General features: G+C 36.6%; 1 protein-coding gene across 3 annotated transcripts in view; it reads right to left on the bottom strand.

Annotated features, from left to right (window-relative positions):
• The window catches only part of LOC117400285 (dnaJ homolog subfamily C member 13), a 97,243-nt gene that overhangs the window by 59,319 nt on the left and 18,970 nt on the right, over window positions 1-18,954 (bottom strand). For all 3 annotated transcript variants that reach the window (XM_059022655.1, XM_034000010.3, XM_034000011.3), the window contains exons 3-10: window positions 16,045-16,120; window positions 6,360-6,509; window positions 6,003-6,044; window positions 4,957-5,157; window positions 4,375-4,581; window positions 3,149-3,244; window positions 2,436-2,527; window positions 1,867-2,033 (exon numbers count right to left, since the gene is read on the bottom strand). In XM_059022655.1, the coding sequence (XP_058878638.1) occupies window positions 1,867-2,033; window positions 2,436-2,527; window positions 3,149-3,244; window positions 4,375-4,581; window positions 4,957-5,157; window positions 6,003-6,044; window positions 6,360-6,509; window positions 16,045-16,120 (1,031 nt within the window). The remainder of the gene's footprint in view (window positions 1-1,866; window positions 2,034-2,435; window positions 2,528-3,148; window positions 3,245-4,374; window positions 4,582-4,956; window positions 5,158-6,002; window positions 6,045-6,359; window positions 6,510-16,044; window positions 16,121-18,954) is intronic.

Below are 18,954 nucleotides of genomic sequence, written 5' to 3'. Positions count from 1 at the left end.
GATTTTTTTATTGCTTTTATTCAAGCTTGCAATTCAGCAGCTGAAATCACTCAGATCAACATCCAATCAACTGTCTCACTAATTAGGTGATTAAGTGCATATGCTTCAGTCATAGTCACTCAAGCGTGTAATGTTCAAGGATGAATGATCGTGTGATTAAAAAGAAACCAAAAACATTCCGTCAATGTCTATCATTTATATCATTTTTCCGAAAATAAATGTGTCATAATAGCGATAAGTTTCTTTTGGTGCTCTCTCTCTCTCTCTCTCTCTATATATATATATATATATATATATATATATTATATATAGCATGTGTACAACCTCCTTTGTGAAAATGTACAAAGTAAATTCTGATAATTCAATCCATCCATGGTGTGTCTTTAGTTTCCTTTTGTCCTTTTTGGCATTAAGTGTATACATGGGACATCATTTACAGAATGTAAGTGTTCTTTTTTTCTTCTCAATTGTGAATTTCGTGCTTATGAAAGACTAATGACAATGGTACTGGCTAGTCAGGCACGGTGCTGGTAGGCATAATGAGAGCATTTCTTATAATGATCTCCTCAAATACATAAATTTACATTATTATAAGTTCCTATCCTGAAATATGTAGTACTCATCTAATCACGTGTCCATTTTAAAGACTGATCTGTGTTTCCACTAGGAAAAGCTGCTGCCCGTCAGTGACTGGTCACTAAATGTTTTACCAGTCACAACTCAAAACATCATCGTCAGTCATGTGACACCTGTTTATTCTTAAAGCGATGCACATACACGTAGTTATGGAGAACAAATAGGCCTATGTGAAAAAGTAAAACAAACAAAAAAAATCCTTTCACTTTGCAGCCTTATTTTTTTAATTAAGCAGAACATGTTTAAGGGCATCTGCTAATAAATAAATAATAATAATGAAAGAACGTAGTTTATAAACAAAGTTTTATTTTCAAATAATGTCAAAATATGTTGGGTGTGCAAACTTACATAAGACCAGACTGAAGAGAACACGTAAAAAAACACTACAAAAATAAACTGCACTTTATGCTTTCATTTCAATGAACACAAGGCACAACCAATCGGAATCATGAATGAAAACGAAATAAACAAATCCTCCCCTCCAGGAGGAACAAGAGGAGGGGATGTGGATTGAATACCCTATCGGTGACTTGCTTTGTTTACAAGCAAACACTAAGGCAGGAACTGCCGAATCAATCACTCCTTCGATTGCCTGTGCCTTTAAAGGGCATTGTCTAGAGGCGCATTAGAGGCACACTACAGCCACACTCATTCACTCTTGTTAGTGATGATCAATAACTTTATTCTCTACCCGATTTACATTCCTTTGTTTTTTACATTTTTAATTTTCTAATGCCACTTTCATGTTGTACATCTAAAACACAGTCCTTGCTACTGTCTTCACTTACAACAGACACTGTTATCAGCTTAAGTGGGATTTCAAACTAAAACTCATGACAACATTCCCACAATATGACAGACAAACATTTCAACTGTTTGAACTAAGCGTAACAAAAGAGCAAAAACCAAATCCATTTACCAAATTAACAATCAATTGAATCTCATTACTGAACAACTATCAGCACTTATCATTGCTTATCTCTTAAATATTGGCTGCATTCTCTTAGGAATTACATGTGTTTAAATGGTAGAAAAACAACAAGGCATCCAAAATCCTATCCAGGAAGATTTCCTACAAACAGCTGGAAATATTAAATGTCACTTTCTTAATTCTTGTTGCCATAAGACAGGGCAGGTTAGTCTTTAAACTATTTTGTTCCCACTGAAAGTTGAGTATTACTGTATAGTATACAAGGTCCAACTATTAACATTCAGCAATAGCAGACTTACTTGGGGGAGCAGCAAGAAATTTTAGATGAAGGCTCTCCACCTCTTCATCCACTGGCATGCTGAGTAAACCCCACCTTTGTCCCTTGTGTGTTGGGGTCATTTTCACACATACATCCCTGTTCCCTGATGCCCTTACTCCATCCAGCAGACTGGCCATCAAAGAATCTCTGGAAGACAGAGACCAGGCTTGAACACTCACTGAAGTATTGCACAGAAATCTGTGATTTTTACACCCGCCCTAAAGTAGCAACATTGCTTATTTGGAAAATATTTTTGGATCAGACAGTCCATTTTCATCAACAGCCAAAATTCCCCAAGTTTTATTATTTTCTTTTTATGCTACAGAATACCTGGTTTCCTATGAACTTTAGAAGCAATTATTGGCGTTTTTGGGTGTGAGCAATCTGATGGCTAAAAATCTTTCCTCCAGTATAAGCAAACTGATCCAAATTTCCTTTGTATAAAAGTAAAATGCAGATTGCCTTAAAGAACTACACACAATTACTCCATCAACAGCTTCTATTCCTTGATAAAGCAATTTACAAAAAGAGTTTAAATAATGTACATACCTTTCAGTTGATGAATAATTTCGGATCTGCCCCCTGATAAATTCTACAGTGAAAAGCTGGGGATTTGCTACATCACATACTAAAGCAAATATCTGGAAACAAGAGAATCAAATACAGGTTTTGTTAAAACAGCACATCTATATCTGTTTATCTATCTATCTAGATAGACAAAAAGATAGATATAGATGATAATGCATCAGAGTAGAAAAGTGCAAAACTTTTGCAGAGCAGTGTGTGTGTATATATATATATATATATATATATATATAATAGATAGATGACAGATAATACATGTATTCACATATTTTAAAGTTTAGATGTGGTTCACCAATTTGTCATGACAGAAACAATGCAACACTCCTATAACCATTAAGGCTGTCCTACTGTGTGTATAAGCACATGTAAAACAGGCTCCTTAAATAGCATGTGGTGTTAATAAGGGGGCCAAATGGCTGTGAGCTTTTAAAACACTCAAAAATGACTTTAATCTTCATACACAGCTAGCCAGGCAGCCAGCAGTCATAATGTGTCCAAACTGACCTATTTTAATAATTACTGTAATAAAAAGTGTTCCTCTTTTGTAGCCAGAGGAATAGCTAATATTTCTCTTCCACTTTGACAGGGAGACCAAAAGGACCTAAGGAATCTTAGGCACAGAATATTTCCTGACAACATCAAAGTTGTTTGAAGTTTCTCTACTCCGTGATACTTACTTCTTCAAATGGTTTTAGCGTTACTATGTTATAGGAGGCTGGATCACGTTCCACTAAACAGGTTTCTGTAAGTGCCAATATTCTTTTCACAGGTTCCTATAAAAGAAAATAAACAGAATTCAAACATAAGAACTGATAAAAGTCAAGTAGAGAGCAGTTGCTAAACGTTACAGGGATTTATTATGTATTGATTTTCAAGTTAGAAACACCTAAAAGCACTAACTAAAAATAAATAAATACATACATAAATGCTTTTCACTGTAGTTTGGAGAAAAGCTGTAATTTATTATTATTAACCAGACAAAGAAAATGCCTACATTCAACAGGAGTGACTCTGGGAAGTAGCAATATTTTGAAATGTGTTGAAGAGGGGACAATTACTGTGATACAAAGATATTTAGTGGGAAAAGAGATCAATACAAAATGGTCAGTAAATGGCCTACCCCCTGTCGATCTCAGAATCGTTGCTTCCAAAGGTTCATGTGGTAATGTTTATTGGATCTAACGGGATAGCACCAAATTTATATTGAAAATTACAGGGGAATTAAAAAAAAGTCTCAAGACAGCAGCGAAGGTGGAACTAATCTCTTCTATCACAAACTGGATTCCACATGCAGCATGCTTATTTCCAGCTACAATAAGTGCTTCCCACTGCGAGCACAGTCACATTATACATTAATCATCTATGGTGCTTTTCTTATCCAATTAAACCGTAAGAAAGTGTGGCATTGGGGAGTCAGAGGCAATGCTTCTTATCCTGTATATTTTTCTTTTTCTCTCAATTGCAGGAATCTGTTCTTTTGACTTGAATTCTCTAGGATAACAGATTTTTAAAAAAAGGCAGAGTCAGTTTATTGTTTTCCCATTAGTCCAATGCATTCATTATTTATGACAGATCCTGCTATTAACTGTAGGGAAAGTTGTTGATCTGGAGAGGGTTACAGCATGAACTTTTTACAGAAGATCCTGCTGTAAAAAGAACTACAGCAACGCCCAGCAGGACTCAGAGGAAAGAACAGTGTTATTTCAGACCCTGCTGTCGTTTGCATTGATATCAGTTGACCAAATGGGTCTCCCACACCTACTCAAGACACTCTTCTTACAGTTAAAGAACTGGCCGAGGTATTCTGGCACGTTGATGCTATGCTCACTGATGATTGACTCCTGTAAGGCATGCTATATAAACTACCACAAAGAACAGAGTTGTATTAAACAAATGCTCTTACCGAATGTCTTGGTGAAAGTTTTTGAACAACGAATTCTGCTAGCGAGGTGATTGAATCATCTGTACTGTATTTGCCCAGTCTGTGGTTCACATAATGTTCAAACTCTATGGGGTCCTTCCGGGTACGCAGTGTGATGCCTATGTAGTTGCCTGCGTGCTCGATAGCACTTTTGATGATGTCATCCCTTTGCTCAGATGCAAATAAGTGCTGCAATAGTAATAGATGAATCAATTACTGTTTCTGAATAATTAAAAGCCTTTCCGTATATTTAATACCGGGTTTAGCAAAGTAGACAGGACAAACAGTGAAAAAGACTATAAGATTATGTGAACGGTTCCCGCAGTCATAGACCGCTAGAGATCTACTACTAGGACATATTGGAATACAAGATACTGCCCATGGAATTTGTTGAAGAACAAAATGACTAAATTCCATTTCCACCCATTTTAATTTTTCTGTCATCGTCTATGCGCATTTAAAAGACTTCTGTATAATTTAACAAATGTTTAACATTATGAACTCTTTATGAAATCTTCCACCAAGGGACCAAGCTAATTGTCATTTGCACAGTAAAGCACTTACCAATCTACTGAAGCCTCCATATAGTATACAGAACCCCCCCTGATAGTCTGAGACCTCTGCAAAGCCTTCAATGTTTCTGTAGTCATAGGAACAGTGGATTCTGTTGGTTGAGGGGTCGATCTGATCAATTCCTCCAGGCGTCACTTCCAGCACCACAGACTTTCGAGTGTCACTCCAGTGATGTTTGTAACAGTTGTATCGCTGCAATGTAAATGCAACTATGCATTCCTTTTAGAAATCCCATTATCCACCTGTCTGGTAACCTGGCGTCAGCTAACATTTGACTCAACAAAATGTTGAGTCACACTTTTAGGTTTAATAAACATGTTTACTATTACCTGGTTCTTCCCAATGTCTTTTTTCATCCTGTTATACATATTATTATTTGTTTATTTAGCAGACGCCTTTATACAAGGCGACTTACAGAGACTAGGGTGTGTGAACTATGCATCAGCTGTAGAGTCACATACAACTACGTCTCACCCGAAAGACGGAGCACAAGGAGGTTAAGTGACTTGCTCAGGGTCACACAATGAGTCAGTGACTGGGGTGGACTTTGAACCGGGGACCTCCTGGTTACAAGCCCTTTTCTTTAACCACTGGACCACACAGCCTCCTATATGAAATATATTTTTTAAATAAAGTCTTTAAAAATAACATCACTTTTCAAGTTTCTATTTTCATGTTCTGGCTCATTACTAGCTGATCCAGGGGTATATTTGGTTCTGGAGTTGGTTGGAAGATTAGCTGCTGCTATCAACCTCTCCTGCATCCATCTAAAAAAAGCTCCCCTACAGCAGCATGGACGGCACATTTATATGATGAAATCCAGTGATTAAGCGGAATAGGAGCCGTGTAAAACCTTATAGGCTTGGAGATATCAGAATAATGTGAAGGGAAATAAAATGTAAATAATCAAGAAAGAGAATACAGATTTATACTATTTTGACCAAAGAGTGTAACACTTAATTTGGCTATTTCTACAAACACTACATTACAGTGGGTAGAAAAGTGAGTCTAAAGCAAGAATACAGATTTTCACTTACCCTTCCAGTTATTTTACCCTCAGAAAAGTCAGTTCGAAATCTCTGTAATGACAGAAAACCAAATCAACACATACAATGTATGTAAACTAAACAATGAACCAAAACTATTCTACTACAGTCAAATAACAAAACAACCCATTATGGATTTATGAGTCCAAAGACACACAAGTCAAGTTGTATATAAAGAAATTAACTTTAAATGTGTCAGCTTTTATTGTGACATGGTCTAGGGCCCTTGTGAAACATTAAACATTGTGTGAGGTCCCAGGGGGTTTTGTACATTATAATGTGTGAAATGAAGATATTTTTCACACTCAGTCATATAATGAGGCAAAAAGATTGTTTAAAAATCCTCACCAATGCTTCTGTTAGCAGTTCTGTCCTGTGTTCAGTTGAAAACTTCAACGTTTCCGATTTCTTTCCACTACCCTTTCGAAACGTGAGGTTAAACTCAGTGCCTTGTCCCTTCCCAACTGGAGCGATACCACAGATGTCCCCATAAGGCCACTGATATAAAATGGAAAAAGATAAATACAAATCTCAATAACAATAGTAATAGTAATAATAGGATGTTCAACAAGTATTGAAGTACACAGACATTAACCAATAGAAAAGGAAAAACCAAAATAACTTATGGCAGCATGAACCAGAGTAACAGCTGATTCATTTATTGATGACTACAGTATGTGTACAGTTTCCAGATACTTTGCAAATAGTCCAGGAACTCAGCCCAGGGCAGAACCTCCAGCTGTTAGGCCAATACACACGATTACACCAGTCGTTGGGCATACATACTGCCTGGGTGTGAACTTAATGCTGCTCCAGTCCCATGTGTCCCAGCAGGTGTCACTACTGAGTACTGTGTATTGGGGTTGATGTAATCCAATTATCCTACTACTGTACATTTTATAGGAGGAGGGATTCCTTATACTAAACCTTAAGTTCATTATATATATATATATACTGCTGTGCAAAAGTCTAAGACATGTTGCATTTTTCTACTCTGGTGTGAACATCAACAATTTACTTAAGCCTACACTAGTGTTTTCTACTATTATAACAACCTTGACTTGCATAAAGAAGGAAACACATTGAGTGAAGTAGCTCGCATCACTTGATTTTCAAGGTGTGGTATCCGAAGCATAGTCAACAAGTACAGAGAAACATCATCTGTAACTGACAAACCCAGGACTGGAAGACCCAAAAAGCTGTCTAACAAGGATGAGCAATACTTGAAGATAATATCCTTAAGGAATAGAAAGAAGACAAGCGTTGAATTGACAACATAACTGGCAGAAGGCACAGGTGTCGTTGTCCATCCATTACATGATCTGATGAATTAACTGTTATGCTCTTCTAAAGTATTTCTGGATAAATACAGTTTAAAAATGATTCAGCTGCCATTGGATGAGCAATGGGAACAGGGTTAGGTTGACCAAGACATTTAATTTGTGTAAAAATTGCCAAATTGTGTTTAGGAATAAAATACTGTTGGTTGGCATTTTGAAAATAAAAGTGACTACTATATCTCACATCTCCCAACAGGCAAACATTTAATATTTGCATAGATACTCCTTGGGCACCATGACAGAACAACAGTAGGTGATGATAGTAAAATTCAAAAGACACTTCGACAAATGTGCAACAAAAGGACACATGTTCCTTTCCATGCAACATCTGAAACAATTTTACAAAAGACTGTAGATTTTGTTGGGCTGCATCTAGTTCAAAAAATTGAATTTCCATTTGAAGGAGGGCATAAATACAATTAACCAATATCAACCAATGAAAATACTTCTAAATAATTTCTAATTTACCACGTAGAGAAGGCAGAGAATACAAAAGTAAAACATTTGTCCACTCATTCGCATTCCAGTATCTCCTAACTTTTAGAGTCCTTGTGTACCTGGATAGTTCGTCTGGAGGTTTAAAGCTTTTTAGCAAATCATCCACCTGCTATCTTACTACCAATATACCATGGTACATCCCATGAGAACATGAGACAAACCACAAATATGCTATTTGTTTAACACTTGGTAACACCGCATGCATGTAATCTGGAACAAAGCCATCAGCCATATCAAAACAAGGAATAACCATTAAAGGTGACAGAGATTTAATTCCCTTAACTGGCTGATCAAAATGCAAAGCATGTAATGCATTTTGAACAACAAAATCATGAGCTTGCAGTACATTAGGAAATGCAGCAGGGTAGACACGATAAAACTTCATGGAAATCATTTCACCAGTTTGCTCACACCAGCTACATCCATATTCACCATTTAACTGAAAAGCATTCTGCAAGATATAAGCACTCGCAGACTAGTGAAGTTTTATCTTTAAAAGCAAGTGCTACTTTATATACACATTCTACTACAATAAATGTATCTAAATAAAACTTTTGTTGTGGAGGGGGGAATTGGGAGCAGCTGGATAGTTTCAGAAACGTAACATCAACCTAAATTAATAACTCACACTTAGAGTGCCTGAAGTCAAAATATTAGCGCTCCACTACATTTTAATTTGTAACGTAATACCTGCTGTAACTGCAATCTCCAATAGCAGTTGGGAGGGTGACAGAAAGCAAATCGTGAGGACCCTGGTTCGAGTCCCACCGTGGTCAAGTTTCATTTAGATACATTAATTGTAATATTTGTTCCATTCACATATGGATGCAGTTTGGGTGTGAATGCTCGAACGAGTTTAAGAACAGTGAACTCATTTAAGTTGAATTAACTGGGTAGCTGATACTCAACTGAAATTGTACCTGCTTTATTATTATTATTATTATTATTATTATTACTACTACTACAACAATTACTTAAATTGCATACGAGGGAAACAGAGACAATAAAGCTTCCTTATCTTACATTACTAAAGTCGTTTCCTATTTCATATCTGCTCGTCTATTTTTAGGTTTTACTGTTACAGGGAGCTGTTCTTTCATAGTCATAGTCCTTGTGATTGGTAACATGTTCAGTAACTGCATTAGCATTCCCACAATGTTTGCTGTCAATGTGTGCTTTAATAAACAACAGAATTCCTTGTACTCAGAAATGTGTAACTCATGTTGAGGTATGTAGTGATGAGTATTAGATTTGTGGAAAGGAGTACCTGAAAACAAATGGGGCATGCAATATGTCAAACCCTACATGTATGTTAACACTTTCCATTACAGTTAGTACTGTATGGTATATTGTTGTTACATGTATGCTGTGGTACATGAAGCAGTGTTTTATGTCTCTTGAAAGCATAACATCCACGCATTACAATCCACCACTTGTTTATGTACTTCATTGAATACCATTACATTTTCACAACGGTGAACTGCAGAAATCTGCAATTGTACCAAAACATTTTAATATCATAACTTGGCTCTTGTTAGCAAGAATTCCTAGTCAACTGTAAAGTTTGAAAGAAGAATGGTTAATCACAGTGCAAACATACACATACTGCAGAAAATGCAGTGACTCCTTTTGCCACACGAAACAGTGCAGTTAATACAAGAAAGCCAATGTTGCAGATTCCAGATACAGAAAATATTGTTTGTAGGAATATTGCTGATAGTGTTTGGAGAAATATGACTTGTTTAACTTTAGTTCCAGTAATACATGGAAGGTCCCTAATTGATTTTATAGCACTATTGTATTCTGAGTTTATTGGTTTTACTGGTGAAATAATTAGCTTGACAGCAAACAATGTGGGAATGCTAATGTTACCAGTCACAAGGACTATGATTTCTCAGTGTTACGCCCGCATGGCCAGTCTTCAATGAGAATTTGACATGTGCTTAGTGATGTCATTGCCGATGTCATTGATGATGTCATATGTGATGTCAAGTGTGACAGGAAACACACATAAAGGTGCAGAATTAAGGTTGCGTGGCTACCTTAACTTGCAATTTCCTAACCTTTTGGACTTTTGCAACCAAATCTTAACATTACTTTAATGAAGTTTTTGCTACTGAATTTCCATAAGGCATCCTGAAAAATCAAACAACCACATCTTGAGACACTAAATAGCACAGAAGAAAGAGACACGCACCAATTATGTAAAGTTTTTTGTTTTTTTTAAAAGACAGATTTATTGAAGCCAAATCAAATGTGAAATATGTTAATCCCTGCCCCTGGGGCTGGAGAGGTGGGGACAACTTTGAACAGTAGTGCTGAGGGCAGTTATTCTTCATGTTGTGTGGCTTTGTCCACTCTCTCTAGAAAGATCATGTAAGAATCATGCAGGTTTTTAGGCAGTCTGATGCGTTGTGTGCACTGAATATTATTACACTGAAACCATTACTCATCTTTTCGCAGCCAGGCAACACAGTGACCATGGCTGATGGTTTTCCCTTTGTGGAACACAATTGCCAGAGTCTAAAATGTTTTCCTATCAATTACAACTCTGTCATGCTTGAAATTGGCAAGTGCTGTTTTAATTGCAATATCTTATCATTTTAATAAATCTACTAAACAAATACAGTAAATAATATACACAAATAACACATGCACACAATGTCTAGAAATGCAAGATCATATAATTTTAATAAACTAATAAACAATATGGGGGATAATGAATTCCGTGTTTGAATTTTAAAATGGCACTATATAAATCTGTTGATATGGAGCAGTATGTTTATTTTCTAAATCAGCACAAGTGACATTCCAAATAAGTATTTTTTTGTAGGAATAAATGTATAAAATGCATTCATGTCTTTTCAAAATCATTTTCATTTTGGAATATTCTTTTAAAAACTGTAAACAGGAGCATTTTATCATTTATGTCTTGTTGTCAACCAACATTTTGTTATTGTTAAACTTTGCTAAATGTGGACCTCAGTACGTACCTCTGAAAGAAAGAAATCTGTACTGTAACAGTGTCATTGCTTGCAATTGCTGCAATAGCTACATGCTAGAGGTTGCGCCCCCATCAGTTTAATTGCATCTTAATTGTATAATAAGTAACACTATACACAGGGTCACTTTCATTTTTCATGTTTTATTATTTAAAAGCACAGTGAAGTTAACAATTTTAATACCGACAGCAACATAGATTTGTTTGTGGAATGGAACGGTATCATTGAACTCCCGACCGTACCATTACAAAAGTGAGAGGGGGGGAAATGAAAATCGGATTAAAAACATATTATTAGTTTCCCCAGTGTTGAAGGCACAAACACAAAAAACATTATCACTGATTACCAGTTTTAATCCAGCCAGAAACACCGATGTGACCCGTGTGTGCTGAATTCCATGTCTCCCTACTCAGTGCAACGGTCGCAAGTCCCTCTGCCTAGCAACGACGTCAGACAGCAGTAACGTCAGACCGTTGGTTCAATTTCTACATCTATACCCCCGGGACTATGCGTATGCTGAGCTTGGTTCCTTAATTTGCTATACTTTTTGAGATACAGGTGTATAAAAAAGCATCTTAATCATTTCTTAAAAAAAAAAAAAAAAAAAAAAACAGCTGTTTTTTTACGCCATTCTGTCTCAAAGTATTCAACCAAATGCTACCTGCCAATCTGACCACACATACAAATGTTCATGCATACTGGTGGGTTTTTTACCCCCCTTTTGAGCTGGTTGTAAAATCGACTTTAAACAGAACCTTTGTTCAAACCTTAACTATGTCTGCCTGACATAAAATTGCAATATAAGTGTGCTGCCATTTTGTTTATATAGTATTAATATTCGATTTATAATATATTTTGAAATATAATAATGTGTTAATGATATGGTCGAAGGATGTATTTTAATATAATAGAAATTGCAATTAAAACATATACATTTCCAGTGGGGTAGAACTGGGCTGCCACAAGCAGAACCGATGCCTTGCCCTGCATGCTCTCACATGGTAGAGCATTGTAGAATACCGTTTGAATGTGCACCTAATGACCCACAAGGATTATCCTTTTCTCATTTAAATGTTGAACCAGAAGATATGAGGAGACTTATGTATGGGATGTAATGAAACGCATCAGGTGAAAAGGGCTCATTTGGGAAAACTAGAATGTAAAGATGGGAATTCTGCTACAAGAGTTAAAGTATCATGTAGATACCAGGTAACTGATTTAGTAAAACACATTTGTGATTCTCAGCTTTGGATCCCTAACCCAGTGATTGCTTTGAGGGAGCCTTTAAGAGCAGTACCAGCAAAAGATTTCCAGCCTTGCTGGGAACCTGGAAACAAGGATTTGAGAAGGGTCTCTCAAGGCACTTTGCATGCCACCCGATCTCCTGGAAGCAGTACTATGGTCAGGAGACCACTGAACGAAAAGTAACTTTCAGAAGCAGGAATAGTATTGTGAAAAACTGTGAAAATTTAGAAAATGCTTAAAACTGAAAAAGAGTTGACATAACTAAATACCCTATAGGGGCCTCTCGAACATGCATTTATCATAATACCTTATGTGCATCTGTTTTAACTTAGGCCTGCCACAGGACATGCTTATCTTGGGAGGAAGGGAGTCTCCTGGCACAGACAACTATGTTTTTCAGTTTCAGAGAAAAGTTGCCTGACACAACAGGTGTTTTAACTTATGACAGGGAGGCCTCGACGCACAAGATAATGAGAGAAAAGTCCTATAAATATATGTGCAGAATTACAGTTTGCTATCAGTCAAACCTGGCAACTCGGGTTGGCTGATCCATCTTTTGAAGAACACCACTTTGCAAGCTGACTTGTTGCTGTACTTAAACCTTTTGTGCTGAAAGACTCCATGGAGGGTTAGCATGATCTTGAATATAGTTTACATATACTGATGCATGATGTTATAGGATAGCATTATTATTTGTGTTTCGACTTTTGGCATTTTTGTTCACGAAATGATTTACAATGGCCAAATTAATATTGTAGCATACCGTAGAAAATGAAGGAAGGAAACACACACACAATTTGCAGGTACTCGAATCCATGGTTTATTGGGACAATTATTCCTGGCCCCGGTCAGCCTGGGCCACACCAAAAACAACAAACAGTCTTGCACATTCACACAGCAGCTTGTCTGACTCAGCTGTCAGCTCCGTCCCCGTTGATCTGGGATTTCATGTCATCGCATACGTGGACATCAATCGATCCTGGCTGAGGCATACCGCTTCCATGATTACACACACACACAGACACATAGGGTCCACAGACCAGTCGTGTAACAGTATAAATCCCGGGTCATTACAATACATACAGTATAATTAGTGCTGGGACGAACACAGGATTTTCATGTTCGGATATTTGTTCATAATTTAAATATTTGTTCGAATATTCGTTTTTTTCAAAAAGTAATAAAAGCCATTATATTGCTCTGAACGCAGGTAGAGACATCATAGCAGCAGGGGCAGGGGGGACGTGGTCCCTGTGTGTGTGCCTTTATTTTACAGCAAGACCTTACAATATGTAACATATTAAAATAGAAAAATATCTCAGGAGTAAAGAATAAGTTGTGTAGGACTTACTTTTCCTCAATGAATTAAATAAAAAACAAAGGATGCGAAATAGCAGTTCAAGTTAAACATGTTTTGTTTATTCCCGAAATAAAGTTGACAACGCATTTTATTTTATTTTTTTCATTCCTTGCCATTGCCGTTTCTTCACAGTAAACAGTGGCCATCGACACGTTTTCATAAAGTAATAACATGAGGTTTACTTGTGCCTCTTTGTAGCTGAACAAGCAAACAAAAACTGAAATTTAACTTTAACACAACAAATAAAACAAAATGTGGAAATGGCATCGTAAAGTGTAGGGGAAAAAGCTCACTTTTTTGGTTCTCGTTTATTACATTCCACATAACAGAAAGTCGCAACAAATATATAATATCAGGGCTAGAAATTAACTTTAAGGCAGTAGTAAGGATTTGCTACCTGCAGAAGAAAGGGTCTCTGTATAACTTTGTCGCTTTGCACTTTCTGACTTGTGTTTTCCTTTGTTTTTCTATTGCCAGTAAGAAATGTATCAAACACCAAACACATACTCAACCAGCCGCTATTGCTGTTAATAAAATGCAGTCGTGGTAATAAACAAAAACCGTCCAAGTATAAGTATTGTGACGACTATTTATGTTTACCAGAGCATTTATACTTTTAAAAAACGCAGAAACACTGTGCTTCACTGATACGACAAGTTAAAAAGCATAGCGGTTAAAGTTGACCCGCTAAACAAAGATTAAATAAGTATATGTCGTGGTTTAGAGAATATATAATATCGTTAAAAAAATTCAAGATCATTATTTTCTCTTACTTTCATTTTTATTTGTGCATTTTTTAGTCATCCTGCTTACCCCCTATGACCCTTAGAAGTACCCCCAGGGGTACGAGTACCCCCGGTTGAAAACCGCTGCTGTAGGTATTTGTACTTCACTGTCCAATACGATTTCCATTGTGGGCCTGGCGCATATCTACATGGGGCGGTACAAACCTCAGTCATCTATAGGGAAGCTCTATTAGCAATGGTTTCCCACTAATAATGTACGTGTTAAAAAAGTTAACACCAGTAATTATGTATGTGTTCATTCAGGGTCGGTCATATACTGCTGCGTAAGGTATCAGAAACATGGTAATAACAAATTAAGAGTTTTGGATAGCAAAATGCTACCAAATATATGTTAACTTCAAGACTTTATATACAGTCTATATAAAAATCACTACACAACATTTTCAGGAAGTTGGGTATTGTTTAAGCAAGGCATTTCAGAATGATGTGCTTGCCTTTTTTCTGTCCCATGAGATTCTGGCTCACTCTAAAGCAGCACAACGAGTTTTTGTCCCAGATGGCTTTCCACAGAGGTCACTATAGTGGGTTGTTTACTTTTTGCCGTCTAAAACTTTTAAATACAGGCTCAAGCTGCTGTGTTGATTCTGTGTTTATTTATATGTATTAATCTCACATAACACACAGAGCTCTTTTTCATTTGCCATTTTTTGAAACTGTCTGGCAAATTTTGGTGAGACGGTAAATAAGTGCAAGGTATTTTTGTCAGTTGTAGCGAATACAAACATCAGATTTTTGTATCCGAATATATGTAAAAAAAATATTTGTTTGAATATTTGGATATTTGTCCCAGCACTAAGTATAATACAAACTGCTTTTCCACCAGTTTAAAGTATACATCACTCTTATTCGAATTGTATATTTTTTATAATAAATGTTGTAAACTAAATAAACAACACAGAATCCAAGGACGTTTATACACACTTGTATTGTTTCGTACTTGTTTTGTAACATTAACGGACAGTTTGTTTTTATTTTTAGAAAAAAAAAAAACAGTGCAAGGACGGGAGCTTTAAGTACTGTATGTCCCCAATTCAACTTAAATACAGTAATGCAAAACAAAACACAACGTTAAATAAAATAAAACCCAAAGTTTGTGAATCAAATTGCATTATGGGGGAAATGGGAGCCACGACCTTACGGTGTTATAACTGATTCCGCAGTAGAACGGGGCGCGTTATAAAGGGGTAGCACTGTATTAGCTTTAGAGATGTTGTTATATTGTATGCATCAGAAAGTGTATTGGGTGCCTAAGGGACGTGATGTCACCATATTGCTTTATAGTATTAATGCTGTTAGTTTGCAAAGACACCAGACTGCCTGGATTGTCTATAAGCAAGGATTCAATGTAGATCTGCGATCACTCAAACCATTAAGCGCTAATAAACCAACAGAGTACTAATATACTCTGATTCGTTAAACTTTGAATAAGTGAGTCTGAGTGATTATTCCTGATTAAATGTTGTCTGGGTATGTGAAAATCTGTGAGCCAGTACATGAACACAGCACTCTAGGAGTTTATGCAAATCGGAGTTGTCCTCCTGTTTGCCTCCCCTTATTCTGCTAGAGAATGAATGAAGTGTTTGAACGTGACAACTGTACGTACAGTAATGTAGTTGTACAAATGTGAGGTTATATTTTACATGAAACAACTTTACATAGAGTACAGTAACCTTACCAAAACGTGAAATGTGAAATTATATCTACTAGTATGATTGTATTACTGGAACACACTAGAGTAACCAAACACTGTTGTGAAAATTAAAACAATGTATAATTGTATACCTGATTTGTAACTTCAAGAGTGGTAGGATTGTAGGTGGTTATTCCATGGCTGCCAACAGAAAAGACTCTTTTGTACCTGCAAAAGGAGAAATATAAGTTCAGTTGACATGAAATACTGGCACCACACCGACTAAATCAATTTTAACCTGAACTAAGACACTGCCTTCTTACTAGAACATTAAACATAACAATTAATGGAACGATGGTGTTTTTCAGACACGAGTTATCTCCCCTGGAGTACAGCTCCTGCTTCAACACAGTCTCATTTTCTCTGTACCATATTTTCAAATAGGCAGGAAAGAGAGCATCATTTCATTAAGTCTCTCTAGAGCTAAAATGTGGTAAGCTGGCATCTAGTATGTGCCATACCGGATGAGGTAAAAGTCACAGAAACTAACATCACTTTACACAGAAAACAATTCAGTCACAGTTTAGGCACCTTGTTATATGACATTTGTTCAACTCTTGTATTGTGGATAATGTACTGTTCTCATCTGAATATAAAATCTGAATACATAGCAATTTTGTAGGGCCTTGAAGGATTCTTTTACACCAATTAATAATAAGTATACAGTAGTGTAAGGTATTATTGAGGATGAGACACATTTCCATTTGTAATAAAATATTCCATATATGGGAGGCCCCATGAGACAAGGAAAGCTCAACATTTTGTTGTCATTTCTTAACAGTTGACATCCCTGTTGGGTCATTACTTGAAAATGTCAACTGTTTTGATTGCGGTTACTATGGGGATAACAGGACCTTCAAGAGCGGTAGACAGCATTTTTGTGAACAAATACATTTTCCACATTGCTGTTAAAGTTACTAAACTGGAAGACATTAAAAATAAAATCAAAACATGTCTAGAAAGAATGATACACTACATTCATTCTAAGGTGTACTAAAAGTTCAATTACTACAGCATGTCATGTGTAGGATGTCTCGCATTTTGTAAGGCATGTAATTCCTTGCATTTTGAGTGACTGCTCAAACTATGCAAAACGATGTCTCTTTTATAAGGCACCCAACACTACTGTTAAAAATGGAAAAGGTGCTGCTGGTTGTTTGTGTTATTTGCTGTTTGTACTATTTACAGGATGACATGTGGACACAGGTGGCATTTTATTTTTATAAATCTGTAACATTATGTTATTTATAATACAGTAAATTAAAACAGTTGTTTTCCATTACTGTTCAATGGCCCTCGTTGTCCTCCATCCATTCTCCTTAGGTTGAGTGGTGTGCAATAAACACAACCAACTATGCAGTTAAACAAAAGGTGCACAGTCACCTACTTTTTGTGTAATACTGTACAGTACACCTCCTCAACCTAATGCTTCACTCCTCCTTTGTTTTCAGAAACAATAAACCTTGAGAGAGTAAAATATCACTTCCTGATACAGTATTTGGTGGAGCATACTATAATGATACATATTGGAAACAGTTTCTTTACAGTATTACAGCTTTACTGTACAATTTTAGAAATGCAATATTTTACTCCTGTATTTACTAGAGCCACAGAATATATCCACCCACTTTGTACTATGCCATATAGATACTTCACAGTATCCCTAAAAGTCTATCAGTTTTCTGCAAAATTGCTGACCAGTTGCAGCTGAATTGTTTTCATTCTTCGTGGTTATGCAAATTGTTTGTCATTCAAGGGGATCTCTGTCCATGTTTCTGCAACTTAATGGCAAATCCTCACATATCACAGCGGACTACAGTACTGTTCAGTATAGAATTTGCCTTCTCGTGTTTCCTACTAGCCTTTCAAGTCTCATTATTGTATGTTTAACTATTGTTAAACTGCCAACAGGCATGCACACACAACCTAAATTCACACAGACAAGGAACATTTTTTTCACAAATAGGCCTTACAGTACATTAAATATTTATAAACAGTAGGCCTTGCCTAGGATTAAAAAAGACACCCTTTCACAGCTATAGACCTGGCAACAATCCAGAGGAAGCCTATTGAATGGGGCTTAAATGCAATCCTTCCTGCACTACATAATGCATTCTAGTCGTTCGCCAGGTTATCAAAGGAACTGTAAAGAATTGAACACACCCTTATTTTCTTTTATCTTGACTTTGTAGAATATTCAAATGGTACAGGACTGTTCTGAACTCACAATAAAACCCTTATGATCCAAGACCTTCTATCAACCCAAGCTCTATAGTTTATATTTTTTTACTGAGGAGAGAAGTACAGTACAGGTAGATTACAGTAGATGCAGATTAACTGGAGTTGAACCCACCTACTAGAATACTGGGAACCGGTTTGTACAGTATAACTTTAGCTTTCACTTTCCTCTTCATGCCTCTGACACCAAGCCAAGCCTTTTCCCATCAACCAGGAAAGCACTCGTGGTTTCAGTTACAGTGCTAATGCATCAGGTTCACTTACAGGAAGTTCAACTCAAACATCTAACACATTGTGTAACTGATACAGATTATAGTGAATGCTACTACTACGACTACTACTACTACTACTACGAACCTACGATTGTAAAGTGACCCCAGCGATTGGATGTGCCTCCATGACACATCAACAAATGCTTGCATAGTTTGCATTTAACTTTTCTTTTTTAACAAAAAAAATCCCAAACAGCAGATGGGTTTCGAGACATTTCTTTCAATACAGCTTTGTTGTCGAGATAGCGAATGAAGAAATTTGCCTCTGGTTAACATGAGCTGGAGGGGGAGGGACGGACGGTGCTCAGTTTTTTAGAAATTAAAATTATTAGTGTTATATTTCATACATATTCTACCATAGCACTTCTCTTACACTGTACTGTACACTAGGTATTCAGTACATATTTTACTGAAGCATTACAACCTCTATAGGTACCCCCCCCCCCCACCCCCAGTGCTTTGGCACAATAATATACCCTGCTCCATACGGCG

This window comes from Acipenser ruthenus, chromosome 4 (assembly GCF_902713425.1).
Source record: "Acipenser ruthenus chromosome 4, fAciRut3.2 maternal haplotype, whole genome shotgun sequence".
NCBI classification, from domain to species: domain Eukaryota; kingdom Metazoa; phylum Chordata; class Actinopteri; order Acipenseriformes; family Acipenseridae; genus Acipenser; species Acipenser ruthenus.
The sequence above is the reverse complement of the archived record's forward strand: the minus strand, read 5'-3'. Positions and strand labels throughout refer to the sequence as shown.